Below are 20,959 nucleotides of genomic sequence, written 5' to 3'. Positions count from 1 at the left end.
TCTGTCCTATTAGAAGAGCTTCCTCTGCAGTTGGAGTTTGCGCCGTTGAAATGTTGACATTTCCTTTTTTATTCTCCTTTTTTAAAGTTTGAACAGCTACGTTTCTATTACATATGGGCAAAAGCACCAGAACTGCTAAGTGGATCCTGCAGTGAGTGTTTTCTCAACATAAAAGCCGCTTCAGTGTAGGCTGTTGTTTTCCAGCTCAAATTCTTTAATGTAAAGTATCTGTGACTCACTGGACTACACACACACACACACACACACACACACACACACACAGACTTTAATCCACTGCTTCTTGCTCTCGGCCTTCATCTTGCAGTTGATTTACACGCTGAAATCACTGTTGCACCCGTTAAATCCTCCCAGAGAAGAAAACGCCATCATTTCCAGCTGAGTGGAGGATTAAAGGCTGACAGGTCTGGGAACAGCTCCGCGGGCCGTAAATCCGGCCCGGTCAGCCGACACGGTTCTCACGCCGAACGCCGCTTTGAAGTGACCGGCGGGAAACTTGGTGACATGAGCCAGCCAGCGTTTTACATACAGAGACGGATAATAACTGGAGGACAGAGAGTGAATGAAGAGACGCTGAAGCAACGAGAAGACATCCACAGAGTCTCTGTTTAACCACTGACTGATTCACACACTGTTCATGTACCAAACAGCACAGAAGCTGTTAGTACAGCCACACACACACCCACCAGGATTCCCAGTTAAAACACTAAATAATTATAAAAATCTGGCTTCACTTGTACTGAAAAAATATCCATACACTGTATACACCATACAATGTTGCATATATTGAATTTCCATACATGAAATATATCCATGCCCATTAATATATGTTTAAATTATGAGAAAATATAAAAGATAGACATATTCTTTTTTAATCAATTAAAAAAACAAAACACATATAAACATACTGAATTTGTATAAGTATGATGTTTTAATAAACTTTCTCTGAGCCTCTCCTCTGATTGGCTGACTGTTTTTTGAAGGAATAAAAACAGAACAGGGCTCAGGTAAACAGTCAGAGAAACCAAATCCTTTAAGCTTGGATGGTGGGTCCAGGTGGGCGGGGCTTGGGATAGTGGCTGCTTTGTTGTGACATCACAAAGTTTCAGAAGTCCTGACGGCTTGTTTTAAGTCTCAGTTTCTGAATAAAACGAACTTTAACTTTAACTTTGACTTAGTCACGGCTTCTTCTCTGACTAGATCCCTCTGATCCTCTGATACTGTTTTTTTTTTTTTTAAAGGACCAGAATTTATTAAAGAGGCTTTTAGTTTCACATGGAGCGTTTGTTTTATAATGATTCAGCAGGAAAACATGAGATGACTTCAGTTTCCTCATTACTTTCTGTTGACGGGGTCAAAGTTAATGTCACATTCATGTTCATGTTCCTCATAAAGCATCCAGAGGTAGAAGCTTTTTGATTGTAAAATATGTAAACATTTAACTAACACTGCAGCATACAGACAACAGATTTAAAGCTTTTTTTTTTAGAAAAGCAGCAGCATGTTCACAGATCTTCAAATTCTTAAGAAAAGTCCCTTAGCAACATAAAAAGAAAAGAAAATGACCAACAGGAGCTGGATTACAACAGAGAGGAAGGTTTATGTTGATATCAAGTCTTTGACATGTGAAAAAAAAAAAAAAAAAGTTTTGTTTCCACTGTGTCATCCAATAGTAACATCCTGAGTGTCCCCCAGTGTCTGGTCGTTAAGGTGACATTAAGGAGACCATGTTGTTCGGACTTAAAATCTCAATCCAGTAGCCGTCAGGGTCCTGAATGAAGGCCAGGTCCTTCATTTTACCTGTGAGAAAGAAAGTAAGAAAGAAAGAGAGTGAGTTACATGTAGTCCCCACAGTGTGACAAGTCAACAGAACCCAGCATCAGCTCTAACCCACACCCCGAACTCTGAGCTCCATCTCCTGGTGGAAAGTCATATATATAAACCATGAGTCTGAGTATGTCAGTTTTCATATTTTGAGAACAACAGCATGTAGATGTTGTACCTCATCTCGTATTGAAATATGTAAGTTATTCTGCTATAGTGATTTAACAGTCTGTGGTGAGACAGGATCTAATGAGAATCGAGACCCTTCATAGAGATTAATCAGGTCAATAAATGAATGAATATCTGCAGCTGCAGGGAGATTTCTACTGTTTTCTGCCTTTAATCTCATGAGTGTTTTAGTTTGACTGTCAGATTCTGAATCAAGCTCAGCGTCTACAACAAACACCAGCATATGCAACCATCATATGTGACATGACGGACGGTCAGATACTGTAGATAAAATGCTGCTCTAAAATGATTGCTCCAGACCAGAGTGCACAAACGTTTTAAGTTCTGAGTGAAGAAGAACTCACCTGAGGCCGGCTTCTTGACGAACGTCACTCCTTGGTCTTCAAATAATTTGCAGGCAGTGTAAACATCAGGGACAGCAATGCCAATATGACCTGCAACAAGACGGCAGGTTACACCCAAAACACACACAACCAAGAAAGCAAATAAAGGTCCAATCTGTTTGGACAGAAATAATACAGGTATAATATGTTAATTACAGTAAATAACAACAATAAGAATTAAAAAGTTATCAGAGAAAGTGATATAGTAAAATAATAAAAGAACGATTTGAAAGTTAATGTAAGCTTGTTTCCTGTCAGTGAAATCGAATGAACTCTCACCGAATCCTCGCGGTTCGTTGTTCCCGTTGTGGTATGACAGATTTTCATCTGACTCTGATCCCCAGTTACTGACACAGAGAAACAATAATCACCAAATCACTGAGACATTTATTATACATGAAAGGAAGTGGACATATATTTAGAAGCTCACTATTCTGCAAAATGATAATGTGAAATATCATTGTAGGTTGTGGCTTTGCAGTTTCCCTTCATTGGAACTGAAGGGCCAAGAACGAACAAAAAAGATCATGTCCATTTACTTTTGGCCAGATTGTTTGGAAGCTTCTCTGGTCTTTTATGGGTGTGTTTGGTGTCATCATACATACTGTGTGAGCTCGATGGTGGCTCGGCGGGAGAACGTCCACGCTGTCCTCTCTCTGATGTCGACTGGGATTTCCAACTTCTCCTCGTAACCCAGGAAGTAGAGGGTGAAGTGCATCGAGGGGAAGTCGATTTTCTGCAGCAACCTGGAAACCACATGGGAGCTGAGTGGTGGATGATTTTGAACATAAAAACAGCAGGGAAGACTAACGTGTCTGACTTTCCCTCTGGTGTCCAGCCATGCAGGACGTCCCTCTGAGAACTGTTCACAGCGAGGACTGTGGTTCATCCAGAGTAAAGAGGACACTGTTTCTGGAAAGACGAGTTGCTGTTGAACTTTGTGTGTCTCTGGTTCAACAAAGGAAAATTCCATCCACCATCTTTTATCTGAGATGGAGCAGAAATCTCAAAACCTGGACAAATAAAACCCAAACCATCTGCGCGGGTAGATACCACTGGAGAACATGGGGTGTAACTTGAGGGGAAGTGATCCTTTAATATTTGACCGTTTGAATAGTTTAGACTGAGGACTCACGTCATGCCAAGGATCCGAGTGTAGAAGTCCAGAGACCTTGCCGGATCTTTGACCCTCAGCATCGTCTGCTGCATCATGTAGTCCTGCAGAGACCAGAGTCATCAAGAACACAGAAACATGAAGCATTTCAAATACTTTAAATACATAAAAATAACCTTCAGGAATCATTTTAAGCACAGGTTTCACTATTTTTCGGGGACATGAATTAACTTTCACTCAACACAAGTTTTTATAAAACAGTCCTAATGTAAGACTTCAAGTCTCATTAGAGTGGAGGTGTCTGCAGCTCAACATAAATGTCAAGGTATGTGAAGTGGCAGTGCGGCACACAGGTATCTGCACGTCTGGAGTCACACACAGATCACAGCCGACAGGTTTGACTGCATTGCAGCCTCACCACAGTCTGCAGCTACAGCAAGGGAGTAAAACAGATCTAATCAAATTCATTATATATAATGTGGCTTCGTTAAAAACAAGAAAAGTAAACGGTTACCTTGGTGATGGGGTCTCCTTCTTTGCAGGCAGCAGACACAGCCTCATCCGACAGCCCTCTACCCTCCATGGCTCACAGATCAAGACTAAATGAACGCGCAGGTTCCTCACTTTTCCTGGTCTGTGCTGCCTTCAAGTGCTGCTCATAGGATCGTGCGTCTCAGATGTTATATCACACTTGGTTTTGAGAGGAAAAGAGAGAATGTGGACTCACCACAGAAAGCTTTTAAGGATATTACTGTTCATTTATTACTTTATCCATGTAGATAGTCTGGGTCACTTTAGAAACATAGTTGAGGAAATCATCTGCACTTTTTTCTTGTCTTGAGTATTCTGCAACTTTTTTTTAATGGTGTGACCCCATTATGTATTTTGGATATTTCAACCCCATGACCCCTCAGGACGTTGGCAGTTCCACAGTTCAGGTTCAAGGAGGATTTTTATAACTAATAGTATCTACTTCAGTGGTTTTCGTGATGTTTGTATTTGACTTTGTTCTCATGTTATTGTACTTTTTTCATATCGTATTTTTATTTACACGTGAGAGGCAAATAACTCTGGTTTCCAAGAGTGTCATAACAATGAAGTTTATTTACTTACCACTGCTATTGTCACCAGTAAGACTATTCTTATTTTAGATACAGTCAATGTTACAGTTACAGTTAATGTTATGAGAATGTAATGACATATTTTTGTCATTATTACTAAACAACATATCAGCTCATTTTAGAAAAAGTGGAGAAAAGTTTCTTGTTTTAATAAGATAAATAAATAATAAGATAAACTTGTCATTAAAACAAGGAACATTTCATTTTTTAACAAGCGCTGTCGATTCTGTGAAAACACAAGAAAGTTCTAATAAGATACAACAATATCTTGATTTAACAAGAATGCTCAATGCTAACACTGAGTCATTTATATGGTTATAACAAGAACAGTTCATTATAACACGAAAAACAACTTGTTATAACATGAAAAGGACTGAATGCTGCCGTACTCCAAATAATTTCCATATCCCCAAATTTCCCCCCAGCGTAGATGAATGAAATTTAACATATTCTATCCACATACTTTTGGCCAAGAGGTTTGGTATTCAGTTTCAGAACCTCAGCAGTGAGTTAAGAAGAAACTTAAATGTTGGTTAAATTAAGGTTTTAACACTTAAATCTGCACGTCTCCTATTATATCGTTATATTTTTATGTCATTGGTGTTTGACAGCTCGTCTCTTCATTGCAGCAGAATCTGATTTTCCCAGTTTAGATATTGCTGACAGTCCATGAAAGCAGCACTTTTTTTTTTTTTTTTTTCGGTTGTTGCTTCTGTACAGGGAGGGGCAACAGGGCAGCCGCTGCCTTCAGGTGCCCACACCTGAAAATAAATGTTAACCGCACAGTGAGTTGTGTCTATAAAAGTGGGAGTTAACACACGTCACATTTACATACCTGCTCCACAGACCCTGAACGCACTGAGGAAATTATCTGATCATCAAACAACAGGGAACTGTACTTTAGCTAGGCTAGAGAGTGATGTGAAATAAAACCATTAAAAAAGTAAAGGAAGTCTGGCAGGCAACATTAATGAAAAGTAGTATACAAGTTTTTATTGTCTAAGAAGATAATTATGATTAGAAAATAAAATGTAAAAATGTTTTTGTTTGTTGGGTGGTGGTGTTGGTGGGGGGAGGGGTGGCAGTAATTGCAGCTGCAGGTCTGAACAGGTTTACAATGAGACACTGAAGGTGCAGGAGGATGAGTGTGTGAACTGAAGCTGCAGCCTGATGTAACACATCCTGATTCTGGATCAGTTTTCAAGATAACTGTTGCTTTCATCTTAAACCATGTTTACATTCGTCATTTCAAAGGAAGTAGGATGTGAGTGTGTGTGCGTGTGTGTGTGTGTGTGTGTGTGCACATTTCTCAAAAAGAACATGTTTGGATTCTTCTACAGATGTTACCAGCACTTCTAACTAATCTGTTTTAACATTACGTGGAAAAATCCAAACGGTTACAAAATACCTCAGAGATGAGATGAGGAAGGTAGCATTGGTTGCTAGGTAACAGAGATAAAAGTTGAAAAATTGGAGCCAATCCCAGCTGACATTGGGCGATTGGTACACCCTGGACAGGAAGTCCTGTCTTCATTTTGCAGAATATTCACATCAAGCTTGGGAGGAAAGACAAGATGCAGGTTGCTGGACCGTTCTGCTAACAGCTGAGGCCTTTGGCTTTTTTCTGCTCATCTCTTCTCTGGTGTGGGTCTATACGGTTCATACACTTAACAGCAGTTTATTATTGGATTCATCAAGGTGAAATGTAATGTAATAATTGTCAGTTCATTGATTGTTCATTGATTTTTTTTTTCACTTTTTCTAAGACTCCAAATTAATTTTTAGATTTTTAATTTGCTAGACTTTGAGACATTTTGTAAATATGTAAATACACTTTGTTAAAGTAGTTTGTGTTTGGAGTTGATGCCTTCCCATGGAGCTCCATGGTGAAATCTTTAAGATTACACAGTTTATTACTTTCATTTTAAAGGCACAATATGACTTAGATGTGAATATAAATATATATTATATGTGGTTTCAATATGATGATTAAGATGAGAATTTAAGTATCCTGCTGTCTCTGGTTTTACTTAGGAACTAATTGTGAATTCCCGAACAAAAAAGCTCAGCTACTTACCATCATTAATTACTAGACTATAGTAACTACACAGTATGATGTATCACTTTACTTTGGGAGCACAAAAAGAGTCATTATTAAGTAATTGATTAAAAAAGAGTTGTTGCTGGTTGGAGTGGTTTAGAGTTAATCAGGAACTAATGATGGAGACAGTGGTCATTATTCTGAGTCACAGATATTTAATATTCATCAATATAGTATCTCTCAGTCTGTTCTCTGGTGACTTGTCATTACCAATGTTATAGTCCTCAATTCAGGAGCTGCTCATGAACACTTTGTGTGATGAGCTACTGGACAGTCTGTGGCGGTATGTGGCGTCGTCGGATGCGCCGATACATAACGTCCCATAGGTGCTCACTTGGATTCAGGTCAACATAACGTTCACCACGACGTCTCCAGACTCTTTCACACCTGTCACATGTGCTCAGTGTGAACGTGCTCTCATCTGTGAAGAGAACGGGACGCCAATGGCCGACCTACCAATTCTGGTCTTCTCTGGCGAATGCTAATCGAGTTGCAGGGTGCTGGGCTGTGAGCACAGGCTCCACTAGAGGACGTGGGGCTTCATGTTTGGTGTGTTTGGTCAGAAACATGTACACCAGTAGCCTGCTGGAGGTCATGTTGCAGGGCTCTGGCAGTGCTCCTCCTGTTCCTCCTCACACAAAGGAGCAGGTACCGGTCCTCCTGCTGGGTTGATGCCCTTCTACGGCCCTGTGCGACCTGATTGGGCTGCAGGTGCCGCCTCATGCTACCAGTAATGACAAGGACAGTGTTACTACTTGAGCAGTGTATTATTCTGGCACATATCATGAAGAACTGCCTTGCTGACAGCAGACCAGGGAAGGGGCTTTGTCCATCTAAACTGCTGTCCTCCCCCTCCTCATTTCTATCTGTGTCACACTGCTGCAGGTTCTGTTTACACAGACACACTCTCCCAGACCATAAGCGAACTTCCTGCTGTCAGCTTGGCTCAGGTGGAATGTGACCCCACACATTCACTCTTTCTGGAAATCAGTAATCCCTCCTCTCCACACACTTTTTTTTGACAGGAATCGGAACTTCCATGACAGGAAGCTTCTATTTGTGTAACAATATAACTGGAATGGAGGTCTGTGGTGTGGTGGTCTGGAGAAGAGAGGCAGGGTGTACCAGGCATGCTGCTAGTTGTAGGGAGGGGGTTACTACCACTAAACTGGAGATGAGAAATGATCCTGTTAATATAATCAGCTTGTTTCAACCTCTTGGTGAACACTGTGACGAACTGCACGTGGATAAACAGTGGCAGCAAACACTGAAGGTAAACTATTAATGTCAAGTTTAAGGCCATTAAAAAAGAGAAAATAAATGCTAAAAATGTTATTTATATTTAATAATGAAAATAACCCTCAGAAAAGAACTGAAAATGTACAGTTTTACCATCTCTTGCATGTCATACCAGACAGACAGTATCATGAATATTTTTCTTTATTTTGTTCAGAAAAGTTCATGAAACTGGAACCGTCACTGTACAGAAAGTGTGAAGGGCATAAAAGAGCTGAACTGATGTGTGAAAGTAACATTTTCTCAGGAAGATTTTCTGGTTTGAATGAGAGGGAAGCGGTTGAAGATGAGTGGATTTGAAGGTTTCATTATAATCAAGGTTCAAACAAAGCTGAATATATTCAAACCTCTGAATTGGATTAAAAAGTTGAATACAGTCATAAATGCAGGGACGTTTCTGAACATTTTGAACACTCATTGTGAATATTTTGGAAGGTATGAGATATACCAATGAACTGAATACAACCAACTATGCCCTAGCTGAGGTTTTAAGTTTGGATTGAGTGTCTGTGTAGAATCCTGTAGAAGGAGTTACAAATAAAATAAAGTAATAAAGATAAGAATTTTTAAACAGTTAGATGAAGGAAACACATCATCTTTTAGTGGAGCTTTGTGATTAAACTGCATTCTGCACACTTTGATTGTCACCCAAAGCTGGTTGGCAAGCACAAATACATTCAGCAGTCTAAAGAGAGGCCTCACCTTCCAGAGAGCATGACTGTTTTTCCCCTCATCAGAGACATCAAGATTGAATGTCATGCTGATTACTTGTTTAATTCAACTAAAAAGGCTCTTATTTTCTTTTCTAGACACTGTAATACTAATGAACTTAAGCTTACACAGGTTGTCGTCACTTTGCTCTTATTCAGGCCTCTCCTCTGAGCTTTCACCTCCCTGCTCTACAGTCTGGCCCTCCTCTGTCTCATCTCCTGACAGATCTAAAGCGGACCTTTCCACACTTCTGAGCAAAGTCCTTTATTCAGCCCTCTACCTCCTGCAAAATGGAAATGGGTTAGAAACTGGGGTTAGTAACTCCTGCTGTCCACTACAAAGGACAAGTAAGGCTAAGTAAAAACTTTCATTGCCATGTGCAAAATCAGGAAAAGTGAGAGGTGAAAGAGTCTTTTGTCATCATATTAGAAAGGGGGACGATGCTGTGCGTCGTGTAGGAAATCCCCCCGGGGTCTAGACACTGGTGGAGGTCGTGGTGATGAAATGATGAGGACTCAGAAGATCCAGATGTGATGAGGAGTGGATTCTGATGAGCTCGACCTAGACGCTGGACATGAAGCCAGGAGGTGAAAGGGGAGGAGGAGGGTGCAGCAATCCGGCTGAAATGATACCTGACAGCAGAAGAGATAATGGATTTAAAGTTTGGCAGCAACGACATGATTGGCTGATTGAGATCGTTGTGACATATGATAAATTGACCACTGTCAGCTGATTACAGGGAGTGGAGACCGTCTACTAGATTGAATTTACACGAAGCTTCATTCAAGACTCACATTCAAAAGAGATTCATATACAGCGGTTAGATTTATCACTAGACTGTTCCTGAAATAAAGTCATAAAAAGGGTTTTTTGAAGGTTAGCAGTGTTGCAACAAAGTTCCTGAGATGGCAACAATGGCTGATTTCTTCTGACTTTTCCTTTCCTTTGGAACATATGAAAATGTTCCATGGTATCTTACCTTCCTCCTCCTCTGTCCTCCTCTCAGCTCTCATAAATCACTTACTGCCTTTACATTCACATTTCCATTTCCATCTGAGTGTCTTATTTCTGAGAGGCATTTTGAGCTCAAGTGTTCACACAGTTCGGGAGGGGAGATTCCACCATTTCACCAGCAGGCGGCAGTGCATGCCCACTGCCCTACATCCTCCCATGACTTCCCCTCACAGCCTGATGAGAGAACAACTGCTCACATGATAAAACCCTCTGCGTCTGCTGTTGTTCAGTCTCACATCCTTTTTAGCGAGTTTTTATTTTATTTTTAGTTATTTATATGTATTTCTTTAGTTTTGTTATTACATTTGCCTGGTTGAAATTCCAAAGGTTTGTCTGGGTTGAAACAAACTCTTACATATAAATGATCAATGTAATGTTTAGCTAATTAAAGTCATGAAAATGCAAAGCTTGTTGTTTTGAAGCAGTTTAATTATTCCATTGTTGCCACACACTGAAGAGTATTTTTGAAAGGTTGATGGTTGACATGGATTGCACAGGACAAAATAAAATGATAATAAAAAATAAATAAAATAAATAATAATGAATAATAAAAACTATTCCCAGGCTGCAGCATCCATAAACAGCTTCATGTTTCCTGATGTACAGGATTGTTTCCTTATCCTCATCCTTGCTGGATGAGACAGGGAGTTGTGACTTGTTGTTATTGAATTCTCCACAGCTATATTTATTCATGCAATACAATCTCTGTTAACTCTATGCATTGTTAGCTTTCAGCATCCACTACTACTGTCTCTCTAGACATGTTTATTTGGCAATGTCATTTTCAAATATTCACATCAGAACGTCAAGCTGTGATTTAACCTGATTTAACATGTTTGGGGACTAAGTAGAGGAGGGATTTTGGGACAATGGGACTAGGTCTTACGGTCTTATGGTCTTATGGTCTTATGGTCTACGGTATGTGCATCAGTCAGCTGTCACATGCTGGGTATTTGCAGGAGTGGCTGAGACATGACAGTGGATGTGACAGTGGAGTACCTGAAGGACTGGGTGATGTTATTTGTGGCATTGATTGTCAGTTCACCAGCTCAGGCAGTACAAGTATTGATGGCAACAGCTGTATCACAGAGGTTCACATACGCACAGTCATATTTGAATCACTGCAGAGGACATTACATGGACTTACTTAACATTACCCTGACCACTGACACTACAGGCACCGAGGCCTCCCCCTGGGGAGGGGGAAGGGAGAAACTTCCATCATCATTTTTTAACAAATCCTGAACTTATTGTTAAAGGAGCTATTTGTAAGTTTTGGTATTGCTACATAGCTAAGGTTAGCATTAACAGCTTTTTACCTACCAGTCTAGAAGAAATGTTATGAGTTCAGCATCAAACTACATTCGTTTACTCACCGACAGCTGTCTCCAGAGGTGGAAAGAAACCATCTTGTTTAGCTTTTATTTCTATCACTTCTTTTCTTCTACTAAACTTAGCATGCTAACCAGCTAGCTGCTAGCTGCCCGGTTGGCTGGGCCAGTTGTTTCGTCACTTTCTGATGCTGAGTCACTGTAGCATCCAGTTCGCCCCGAAGAAATAACGCTGCTTAGAGGACGTATTATAATCTTGTGTCTTATAAACACAGCGATGGCTGAAGCTCTTGGCCAGACTGGTAAGTGGCTACGTAGTAATAGCAAAACTTACAAAGCTCCTTTAACAAAACAATCGCACCACAAGGTAATTTAGACAGTGTCGGGGATCAATCACATGATCAACTTGTCCTGTGTTAGAACTCTAGATCATCACATTTCCATTTTGCGGAGCACTTCAAAGGTGCAATTGAATGTTTTGTGTTGTAATGTCACAGAAATACGCCACTAATGGTGATTTCATGCTTTTATTTGGAATGGGGCTAGATGGGAAATGACATGCAAAATGTCCCTTGCCAGACCCAAATCAGAAATTTTGAGGATCATGCTGTGTGCTTCAGTTCCTAGGTATGACATCGTACCACCCATAGTGACGGACCATACATCTCGGAACATACATCACATACTCCGAAATGAGCAGTGAGACCATCAGGCAGGAAACACTGACACTCTTCCATTCATATACAAACTGTTACATACTGTATACAGTTTAACATGGCAGTCTCTGAGACTCTATAACATACTGATCTGACACAGAGAGAGAACATATTCTTACTATATGACATTTGCATTAGAAATTACATAAAAAAATCCAAGTATGTTAATCACCCTGCAAGTAAACCTACCCGACATGTTCCAAGTTGCTGTACAGATGTGCAGAATAATGTAGAAGTTTCCAGCTGTTTCCCATGGGACCCAGATATTGGCATCTCTGCTTTCATTAAACTGAATTCTCTTCTGGCCAGTGCCAGCTTTCATATTTACATACATTAGAGCTGCCACTAACAACTATTTTTCTATCAATCAATCTATGGACTATTTTATTAAATAGTCGATTAATCTAAACAATTCATTTTCTTCCAGAAAATCTAAATGACACTGTGGCATGATCAATAAGTCCATAAACATTTTCTCACACACTTCTTCAATGTAAATTCTCAGGCAGCACAGACGACTTTATGACTTTATACTAAAGGCATTAAAAAGCTCTGTCTACCAGTGAACAGACACTTACACATGAAGCAATCCTTCACACGTCTGTGACTGATCTCACTGTGCGCCATGAAAAATAATCATCACAAAACAACACTGATGAAACAAGACTGAAGGGATTTGAACTGTGATGTGCTCATCCTCCCAAAGTCAGACACCAACCAGCTGATTTTATCTTTATCTTATTCATACACGTATTGATCCAGCTCACACTATCGCTGGCTCTTTTTAAAAAGAATACATTCACAACAGGATGTGAATCGATTGTTCTGGTTTCTCTCAGCCAGTTGCTCAATTTACAACAATCTGCCACATTTTAAGATTCGTGGTGAACTGAGATAATTAGTTAGACTTACACACAGAGAAACAGACTTATCATTTTTGAACCCAAAGGCACATTCTTCAGAAAAGTACCCTGTAAGATACTATAATGGTCCTTAGGGTGATAACTATGGAGCGTTGTTTCATTTTAAAGGTACAAAATCATTGCTGACAGCAAAGGGCACATAATTGTACTTTTAACAAGATGAAGGTTCAGGCAGATGATGCTGCAAATCACTGATTACTGAGTTGGGTTTGTTGTAATATTTCCATTCAGTTCTTGGTCTTGGAATAATTTTATCAGCTTCATTGCCAACACAGCTGGCTGTGCATTCTAGTGGTTTCAGCTTGTCTTTACATTGTAATAATGTTGTCGGGCCTTGAGGCAGGCTTACAAAGCCAGTATCAAAACACTGAATGAACTGAATCTAATACAGTATGTGAGTTATGAATTTGCATTTTGTAAGTGCACTTTTACTCAAGCTTGCTCCTGTTTTGCGTCTGATACCGAAATGAAATGTTGCTTTGTTGCACTCACTGATTAGAAGATGGCTGCTTAGGTCTTATGCCTCAGCTTAATATTAAAAAGCTGCTTTTTCTGATGTGCTGGAACAAATCAGTTCTAACAGAGCAATACATTGAAATACAGTGAAAATGGATTAGTTTACATATAAAATGTTATTTTGGTCAGTAACTGTAAATGATTTTGTCTCTGAATTTAGGGGGATATTTTGCGTCAGGTACAAAATGACATGTCGCTCCAACTATACCTCATAAGGTATCAATTCCAGGGGCACCTCTGTGGCTCACCTGGTGGAGTGTGTACCTCATGGGTTTAGTCCTGACTGCAGCGGCCATGTGTCTGAGTCTGACCTGTGGCCCTTTCATTGGCCTGGTCATTCCCTCGCTCTCTCTCTCCCTGAGTTTCCTGTCTCTCTCTCACTGCACCTATCAAAATAAAGGTAAACATGCCAACATATAACTACAAAATAAATAAATAAATAAATAAATAATAGTAAGATACAAATTCTGTATCTTTCCATTGGGTATATTTTTGTACCAGGACATAAAGGTACATTTTTGTCATGAAGGGTAAAGAAATGTTATTTTAGAGGTCCAGAGAATAAGGTAAAAATACAATATTAATACATGACTGCCACAAATAAATCAATGTTTGGGAAACAATTTGTTGACTTAATTAATATTGACGTTGAAGCATTTTAATCATCATTGCAGCAGCCCTGTTCTACACTGACAAAGACACAGTGAGCAGGCCTGATTTCATTTGTTTTGGTTTTCTGTAAGACTGTCAGAGAGATCTCAAAAACTCACGGGGGCATTTCCATCATGCCTTCGACTGGGCAACAGTTGATGACATTAGTTTTACTAATTAACTACGATTCAGCTTATTCCAATAACAGGAATGATTGCTTCAGGTGAAACCAAAGAAAAAAAATGCTGGTGTAAGTACTGTGTGCTTTTGTGCAAGACACAAATCCATGATTTATTGGAATATATATCAAAAAGATACAAAATGCCCTTCCTTTGATCTGAACCACGTGGGAGAAGATGTTGTTTTCTAGCACATGAAGGACTGTGTTAATGGACTGCACGGACACAGATCCCAGCCCAGTGTTGAGCAGTGACACTCACATCCTGCTACAAGCCACCAGCGCACGTGTCACTGTGCAGAGAGGATGGAGACGGGCAGATTAAAGACATCTAATAAATCTTTGATAAAGGTTTCAGCAGCCTGCTGAAGCAAAGGGAAGATAGATCAAAAAGGATTCTTGCTTTGCTTCCTGGCTTGTGTGTGGACTCACCCATCAGCAGACACGTCTATCGCCATTTTTTTTTATTTTGCGTTTTAAATTTGCAGAAGAGTGAAGTCAGGATGCGACTGCTCGTGCCATGATGGAAAAACACTGATTAGTGCCTGGCTGTCTTAATAAAACAATATATAGGCCGAGGCTGCTAGGGAACTCCCATGATGCACTGATGCGCTTCCCTCGTCTTCTCTCTCTCTCCATGTATTTATATAACCCTACTGCATGTCATTAATGTCTTCGCTCTCCCTCAGTTTGTGTTGTTGTCTGTCCTCTCACTCCCTGTCCTCATTCTCTCTGCATCTCTGAATACAGATCAGTCATCCTTTTAAGGATACTGATAATTGCAATAAACTGTAAATTATTATAACAGTTATAACTATTATTAGCCATTATTCTTTCTGCCACAAAAACCTGGCTTCAAAAATTGCAACACACTGGGTCACACACAAGACTTACAGTAAATTGTGGCGTTTGTCTGAAGCCTGACCTCTTCAACCTGTCAGTCATCACTGTGGGTGAGAGAGTTTCCTCCATGTGTTCTCATCTCTTTATTTATTTATTTGTTGTTGTGTTTTTTGCTGGCCAAACTGTTAATGTTTCAAATCAATAGAGGTAAAAGGAGTGTTCAAGTCCTTTATACAAGGCTGAAATACCATAGTATAAAGATGTACAACTACAATTCAAAATTATGCATTCAACATATTACTCAAGCTAAAGTTCAAACGTGCAATCAGCAAAATGTGCTTAAGGTATCAAAGGTAATCAGTATGTAGAAACATTGCTTTCAATATATACTGGGACTTTACAGTGATTCTGGGATTCTGAGTTTCACAAAACACTTAAAAGCATATTTGACACAGATCTGCCCTTGCAATTTTCCACACTGTTTTTAAGAATTGTTGATTTTCAGGCAAGACAATCAGATGAATATACAGTATGTTTGGTATTTTGATCTCTGCTTGTAAAAAAGCGCTCACAAGGCACTGGTTACTTCCTGAACCCCTAATGATACAGGAGCAGATAGATATACTAAATGACATTTAGATATCATGGAAAAGATTAGCTTTTCTCTCCGTCTGAAGAAAACTGAATTCATCAAAACTATGGACCAAGTGGATCAGACATGTAAGGCCCTTAGGGCAGATTTTGAGGAAGTATTGAATGATCGACCCTGAAATGTTATTTTACTCTGATCTCATTGTTTTTCATTTTATTTACTTTTCTTATATTTTCATCCAGATCCGCTTACAAGGTCTTACATTTTGAAAAACTGCGGATGCCATAGGAAAGTAAAGAGCCTTTTCCTGATATATATATATATATATATTGTAATATAAACTGCTGCATAGGCTAGCTCAAAGTTGTACTCAGAAGTACTTGAGTAAAAGTACTTGGTTACATTCCACTGTACAAGCTTTTTCTGTGGTAAAGTGTCACAAGGGAAAGTGGGTTTTTTATCTTTATCATATTGTTTTCGGGTTGTCCGTCTGTATGGATGCGATATCAAAGTAACGCTGTGACGGAATGTCTTCAAATTTGGCACAAACATTCACTTCGATTCGAAGATGACCTGATTACATTTTGGTGAACAAAGGTCAAAGTTCAAGCTCACTCTGACCTCACAAAACATGTTTTTGGCCATAACTCTCAAATTCATTCATTAATTATGACATAATTAATAATAATTAATAACTCAAATTTCTATAAGGATAAAATAAATAGATACATACATTTTATATCCAAAAGGCCAAAGGTCATCTTCACTGTGACATCATAACGTTCTGCCAAAACATTTCTGGTCATTGTCCAACGCTGTAACTGATTCTAGTTTCACTTCGTTTCTGCCATGCCTCAGTCATGTGAATATTGCTCGCCCTGGACTTCCACAGGCGTATACAGTTATCTATCTTGCACAGAGATTAGATTTAGATTAGATTAGATTCAACTTTATTGTCATTGCACAGAGTACACGTACTAAGACAACGAAATGCAGTTAGTATCTAACCAGAAGTGCAAAAGAGCAGTTAAAGTGCAAGTGTGTGCTGTACAGGTATGTAAAGTGAGGGTGTGCATAAGTAAAGTGGAGATGTGCATATGTAGGGTACAATAAATTACACTGTGAATTACAATGAATTACAATGATGAGGTAGCGAATTACAATGATGAGGTAGCGGGAATAAATACAGTGAGTGCTAGACAATGAGTAGAGACGGTTCAGAACAGTTCAGTGCAAGGTTAGGTGGCTGAGGGGGTTGGTGTGGCAGTCACAGTCTCTGGGTTGTGTGTGTGGGGGGGGGACACCGGGGTTGTGAGTTCAGCAGGGTGACCGCTGCAGGGAAGAAGCTTTTCCTGAACCTGCTGGTCCTGGAGCGTAGAACCCTGTAGCGTTTCCCTGAGGGGAGGAGGGAAAACAGTCTGTGGCTGGGGTGAGAGCTGTCCCTCACGATGCTGCGCGCCTTCCGCAGACACCTCTTGCTCTGGACAGCCTCGATGGAGGGGAGGGGAGAACCGGTGATGCGTTGGGCGGTTTTCACCACCCTCTGGAGTGACTTCCGGTCCGCGATAGAGCAGCTACCATACCACACCGAGATGCAGTTGGTGAGGATGCTCTCGATGGTGCAGCGGTAGAAGTTCACCAGGATCTGAGGTGACAGGTGGGCCTTCTTGAGTCTCCTCAGGAAGAAGAGACGCTGGTGAGCCTTCTTGACCAGGGTTGAGGTGTTGAGAGACCAGGAGAGGTCCTCGGAGATGTGGACACCCAGGAACTTGAAGCTGGTGACACGCTCAACCTCCGTCTCGTTGATGAGCAGGGGGGCGGGTGTGTCACTCCTCTTCCTGAAGTCCACAATGAGTTCTTTGGTCTTCTTGATGTTGAGGGCCAGGTTGTTGTCGGCGCACCACTCTGCCAGATGCTGGACCTCTTCTCTGTACGCTGACTCATCGTTGTTTCTGATGAGGCCAATCACCGTTGTGTCGTCTGCAAACTTGACAATGGAGTTGGAACCATGTACAGGTGTGCAGTCGTAGGTGAAGAGGGAGTAGAGGAGAGGACTCAGCACGCAGCCTTGAGGGACGCCGGTGTTCAGGGTGAGGGTAGAGGAGGTGTGGTTTCCTAGCCTAACAGACTGGGGTCTGTTGGTCAAGAAGTCCAGTATCCAGTTACAGAGGGAAGCGTTGATACCCAGGTCGCTGAGTTTGGTGATCAGCTTGGAGGGGATTATGGTGTTGAATGCTGAACTGAAGTCTATGAACAGCATTCTCACATAAGTGTTGTTATTGTCCAGGTGAGAGAGGGCGGAGTGTAGTGCCATGGAGATGGCATCTTCCGTACTCCTATTCTGGCGGTAGGCGAATTGGAGGGGGTCCAGGGTGGGTGGTAGGAGGGTTTTAAGGTGGGCCAGGACCAGCCGCTCTAAGCACTTCATGATGGTGGGGGTGAGTGCAACAGGGCGGAAGTCGTTGAGGCTCTCAGCCTTGGAGTGTTTGGGCACTGGCACGATGGAGGTGGTTTTGAAGCATGTGGGGACAGCTGCTTGGTCCAGGGACAGGTTGAAGATGTCGGTCAGGACCTCAGCTAGCTGCCCTGCACAAGCCCTGAGCACGCGTCCAGGGATGCCATCAGGTCCGGCAGCCTTACGTGCATTGACCTTGCTCAGTGCAGCGTACACAGATAAAGAGGAGGTGGAGTTTTCTGCTTATTGGACTCTCGCCGATAGAACTGGATGAGGGAGTTGGCTTCTTTTTTTTTTCAGCACATTAGATTTAATGTGAAGAGTTTCTAAAGCGTCGCCTCTGGCCACCCTGTTTGCAGTCATATGCTTTCAGTCCAGATCATGATTAGATCTGTGAATCACTTTAATTAGAAGACTAATTGGTGAATCGAACAGCTGTTTTCTTGCAAAGCAGTGGCAGCCATGAAAAAAAAGGAAGCTCCCTGATGATGAAATCTGAAGTTTAGTTTGTGTGTTTCATGTGAGCACAGCAGTCGTAACTCATCCTGGCAGTTTTGCCACGGGGAACTAAACATCCGTTCAGTGGTGAGCACTTTGTTACTTCAGCCCAACACTCCGTCTCTCCTCCGCCACACTGTCAGCCATCTCCTCATGGTAGCCCCACCACATTTCACACTTTGTTCATCTATGGAAAAGAAAAGCTGCTCACAAACATGACGTGGTCTCCGTGGATTGCATTAAGACCTGACAGTCGGCACAGCATTATTCAGGAGGGAGCTGCTGAATCACCCAAAATTATACCTTGACCAACCTGAGCAAAGTCACTGCAGGTATTTTGATTCTATTTAATGAGTGAGAACAAATTCTGTTTTTATGTACATGCTGTGGTGTTTGTGGATGTCTATCAAGCTTTATGATGATTGGATATATGGTTAATGAGTTTTGCCTCGTCCTTTACAAAGATATTTTGGTTGATGACGACTATGTTTTTTGACCAATCTTGCCCATTAACCACCTATCTGCAGCTGATGACATCACTGACACATCAGTTCTGCATGGCGAAGTTTGTCCCTACAGGTCACAGTGTAAAGAGCAGCAGTGAGAGAACGCTGAGCCGAGGGACAGAACGTGTGAGCAGGTCTCTGCATTGGATAACAGGGAGGAGCAGGCCGAGAGCCTGTGTGTCTCTGTGTCTCTCCACACTGGATGTGGTACATAATCATTCGCTGGCAGCTCAGCAGGCTCTCAATATGAATTCTAATGTGTATCAGTGCCTGTCTGCGAGGCCTGCCAACCACTTCTACACAGCTAGAGTTCAATACACGAAGTGAGTCTCCATCAGTCTATCTGTTTTGCAGACTGGCCTAGCAGTGGTTTCATTTGGGCTGGGAAATACTCATGATTGGATTTAGCTCCTTAGGGGGCCTGTAGGCAATAGCATGCTGGTGGGCTTCTGTTTACTCTCTGTTCCTCCTGGTCTCTGTGTAATATGTAGAAAATGCAGGGGCAAAGAGCGTTGGAAAAGGGTTCAGCTAGCGTGCATGCAACCCCTGCAACAGTCGTAACTGGTAGAAATGTAGCCCACCTGCTTAGACCACACCAGATTGCAAAGTTGTTACTGTTACTGTGATGCGGTAAAAAAAAAAACACGAAAAATAAAGATTAAATTTGGGTACAAAAAATACAAAATGATAAAATAAATAAATAAATAAATAAAAACAAATGTGTTAACACCTAACCACTAGGATTAAACAGCAGTATGTGTTGACTGTTCCCAGTAGGGCTAAATCCCACCTTGAGAGTAACCCCCTGAAAGACAGGGGCTGAACCCACTTAAAGGCCTTTATCAAGTTTCTTTAGACAGACAGTCCCTTGTTTATTTGAAGAGAACCTTTCAAATACCAAGACAGTTCCATTAAAAAACATGTTATTGCAATACAGCATTTAAAATACAATGAAATAATGTTGACAAACACTGAAAGACCAGAAATTCAGCCTGTGAGTTATTTTAAAATTAAAATTATATTTGGCCCACTAATTATATTAAAATGCAGTTCCTATTGTGAACACTAGGGGAATATCAGTCACAGAAAGACTTTGCACCAGAGTCACCAACTATCTCACGTAATCAAGAGCCTGTAATCAGTGTGAGCTTCAGGCCTTCCTGTTGGAAACTGATGCACAGTATGAGGACATCATCTCCCACTCTAACGAGTGCTGGTTTAGCTGTGGGACATTTCTGGAACAGTTCTGCTATCTGAGTTCTGAAATTGCTTATTTTTTTAAAAGTAAAGGTGTCAGCCTTGTCGAACTGAGCACACCTGAGTCACTTTTTTAGTTCATCTCATCTCCAGTCTTCACCAGCAGCTGCCGCTGGGACTGGAGCTCTTGGGTTTTCTGCTGCTAATTACTCATCTTGCCCTCAGTCATAGTCATGGATTATATACACGGTACAGTACATCAGTTACTGCTGATGAATCAGTGGAGCCTACTTGCAAATCACAGAAAATCAGAGAAATTCCTGGGCTGACCTGCAGTGACTCACATGAAGGAATCTTTGAGGACATGCAGATTGTACCAGGAGAACATGGTGTGACAGGAGGAGTGCTGCTTCCCCCCAGACAGCCATAAAGTGCCCTCTGATATTGAACATTATAGTGGGATGTAACAAAGAAGGAACGGAAATTTAACGAGGACAATCACCCACAGTTGTGTAAATCAGTGGCATTTCATGCGGGTAAGCGTCCTCCATGAAGAGTCAGTATGGATTTCACCTTCAATGTGGAGGATGTGCACAGATAATTGATGGCTGGTATGGCTGAGAGAGAGACTGGTGTATGTGTTTGGTGCAACACGTCCAGTGCAACCTGAACCACCAAATAGATCCCCCCCCCCCCCCCCCAAAAAAAAAAAAAAAAAAATTGTATGCCCTATATATATGCTCCTAACAAAATCTCAAGGTTGCTTTAAAAGCATCACTGCA

General features: G+C 41.1%; 1 protein-coding gene across 1 annotated transcript; it reads right to left on the bottom strand.

Annotated features, from left to right (window-relative positions):
• Window positions 1–1,241: 1,241 nt before the first annotated feature.
• LOC111235404 (lactoylglutathione lyase-like) lies at window positions 1,242–4,152 on the bottom strand. The gene is made up of 6 exons (XM_022763869.1): window positions 4,043–4,152; window positions 3,550–3,632; window positions 3,020–3,160; window positions 2,694–2,761; window positions 2,376–2,465; window positions 1,242–1,818 (listed from the first exon to the last, which is right to left on the bottom strand). Exons 1-6 carry the CDS (start codon window positions 4,109–4,111, stop codon window positions 1,724–1,726), a joined length of 546 nt encoding a protein of 181 aa, XP_022619590.1. The 5' UTR covers window positions 4,112–4,152; the 3' UTR covers window positions 1,242–1,723.
• Between the last annotated feature and the right edge of the window lie 16,807 nt (window positions 4,153–20,959).

Source organism: Seriola dumerili, unplaced genomic scaffold (genome assembly GCF_002260705.1).
Source record: "Seriola dumerili isolate Sdu_G_001 unplaced genomic scaffold, Sdu_1.0 BDQW01000025.1, whole genome shotgun sequence".
Classification (NCBI taxonomy): Eukaryota; Metazoa; Chordata; class Actinopteri; order Carangiformes; family Carangidae; genus Seriola; species Seriola dumerili.
Note: the sequence above shows the minus strand (reverse complement) of the source record. Positions and strands in the feature narration are given on the sequence as shown.

What these genes read in the sequence shown, in the direction of transcription:
- LOC111235404 (XM_022763869.1), bottom strand. Translation starts at nt 4,111, where the DNA reads ATGGAGGGTAGAGGGCTGTCGGATGAGGCTGTGTCTGCTGCCTGCAAA. An exon ending in AAGGAGACCCCATCACCAAG is followed by an intron (nt 3,633 to 4,042) that starts GTAACCGTTTAC and finishes TGGTCTCTGCAG; the next exon opens with GACTACATGATGCAGCAGAC. An exon ending in ACTCGGATCCTTGGCATGAC is followed by an intron (nt 3,161 to 3,549) that starts GTGAGTCCTCAG and finishes TGTGGTTTCCAG; the next exon opens with GTTGCTGCAGAAAATCGACT.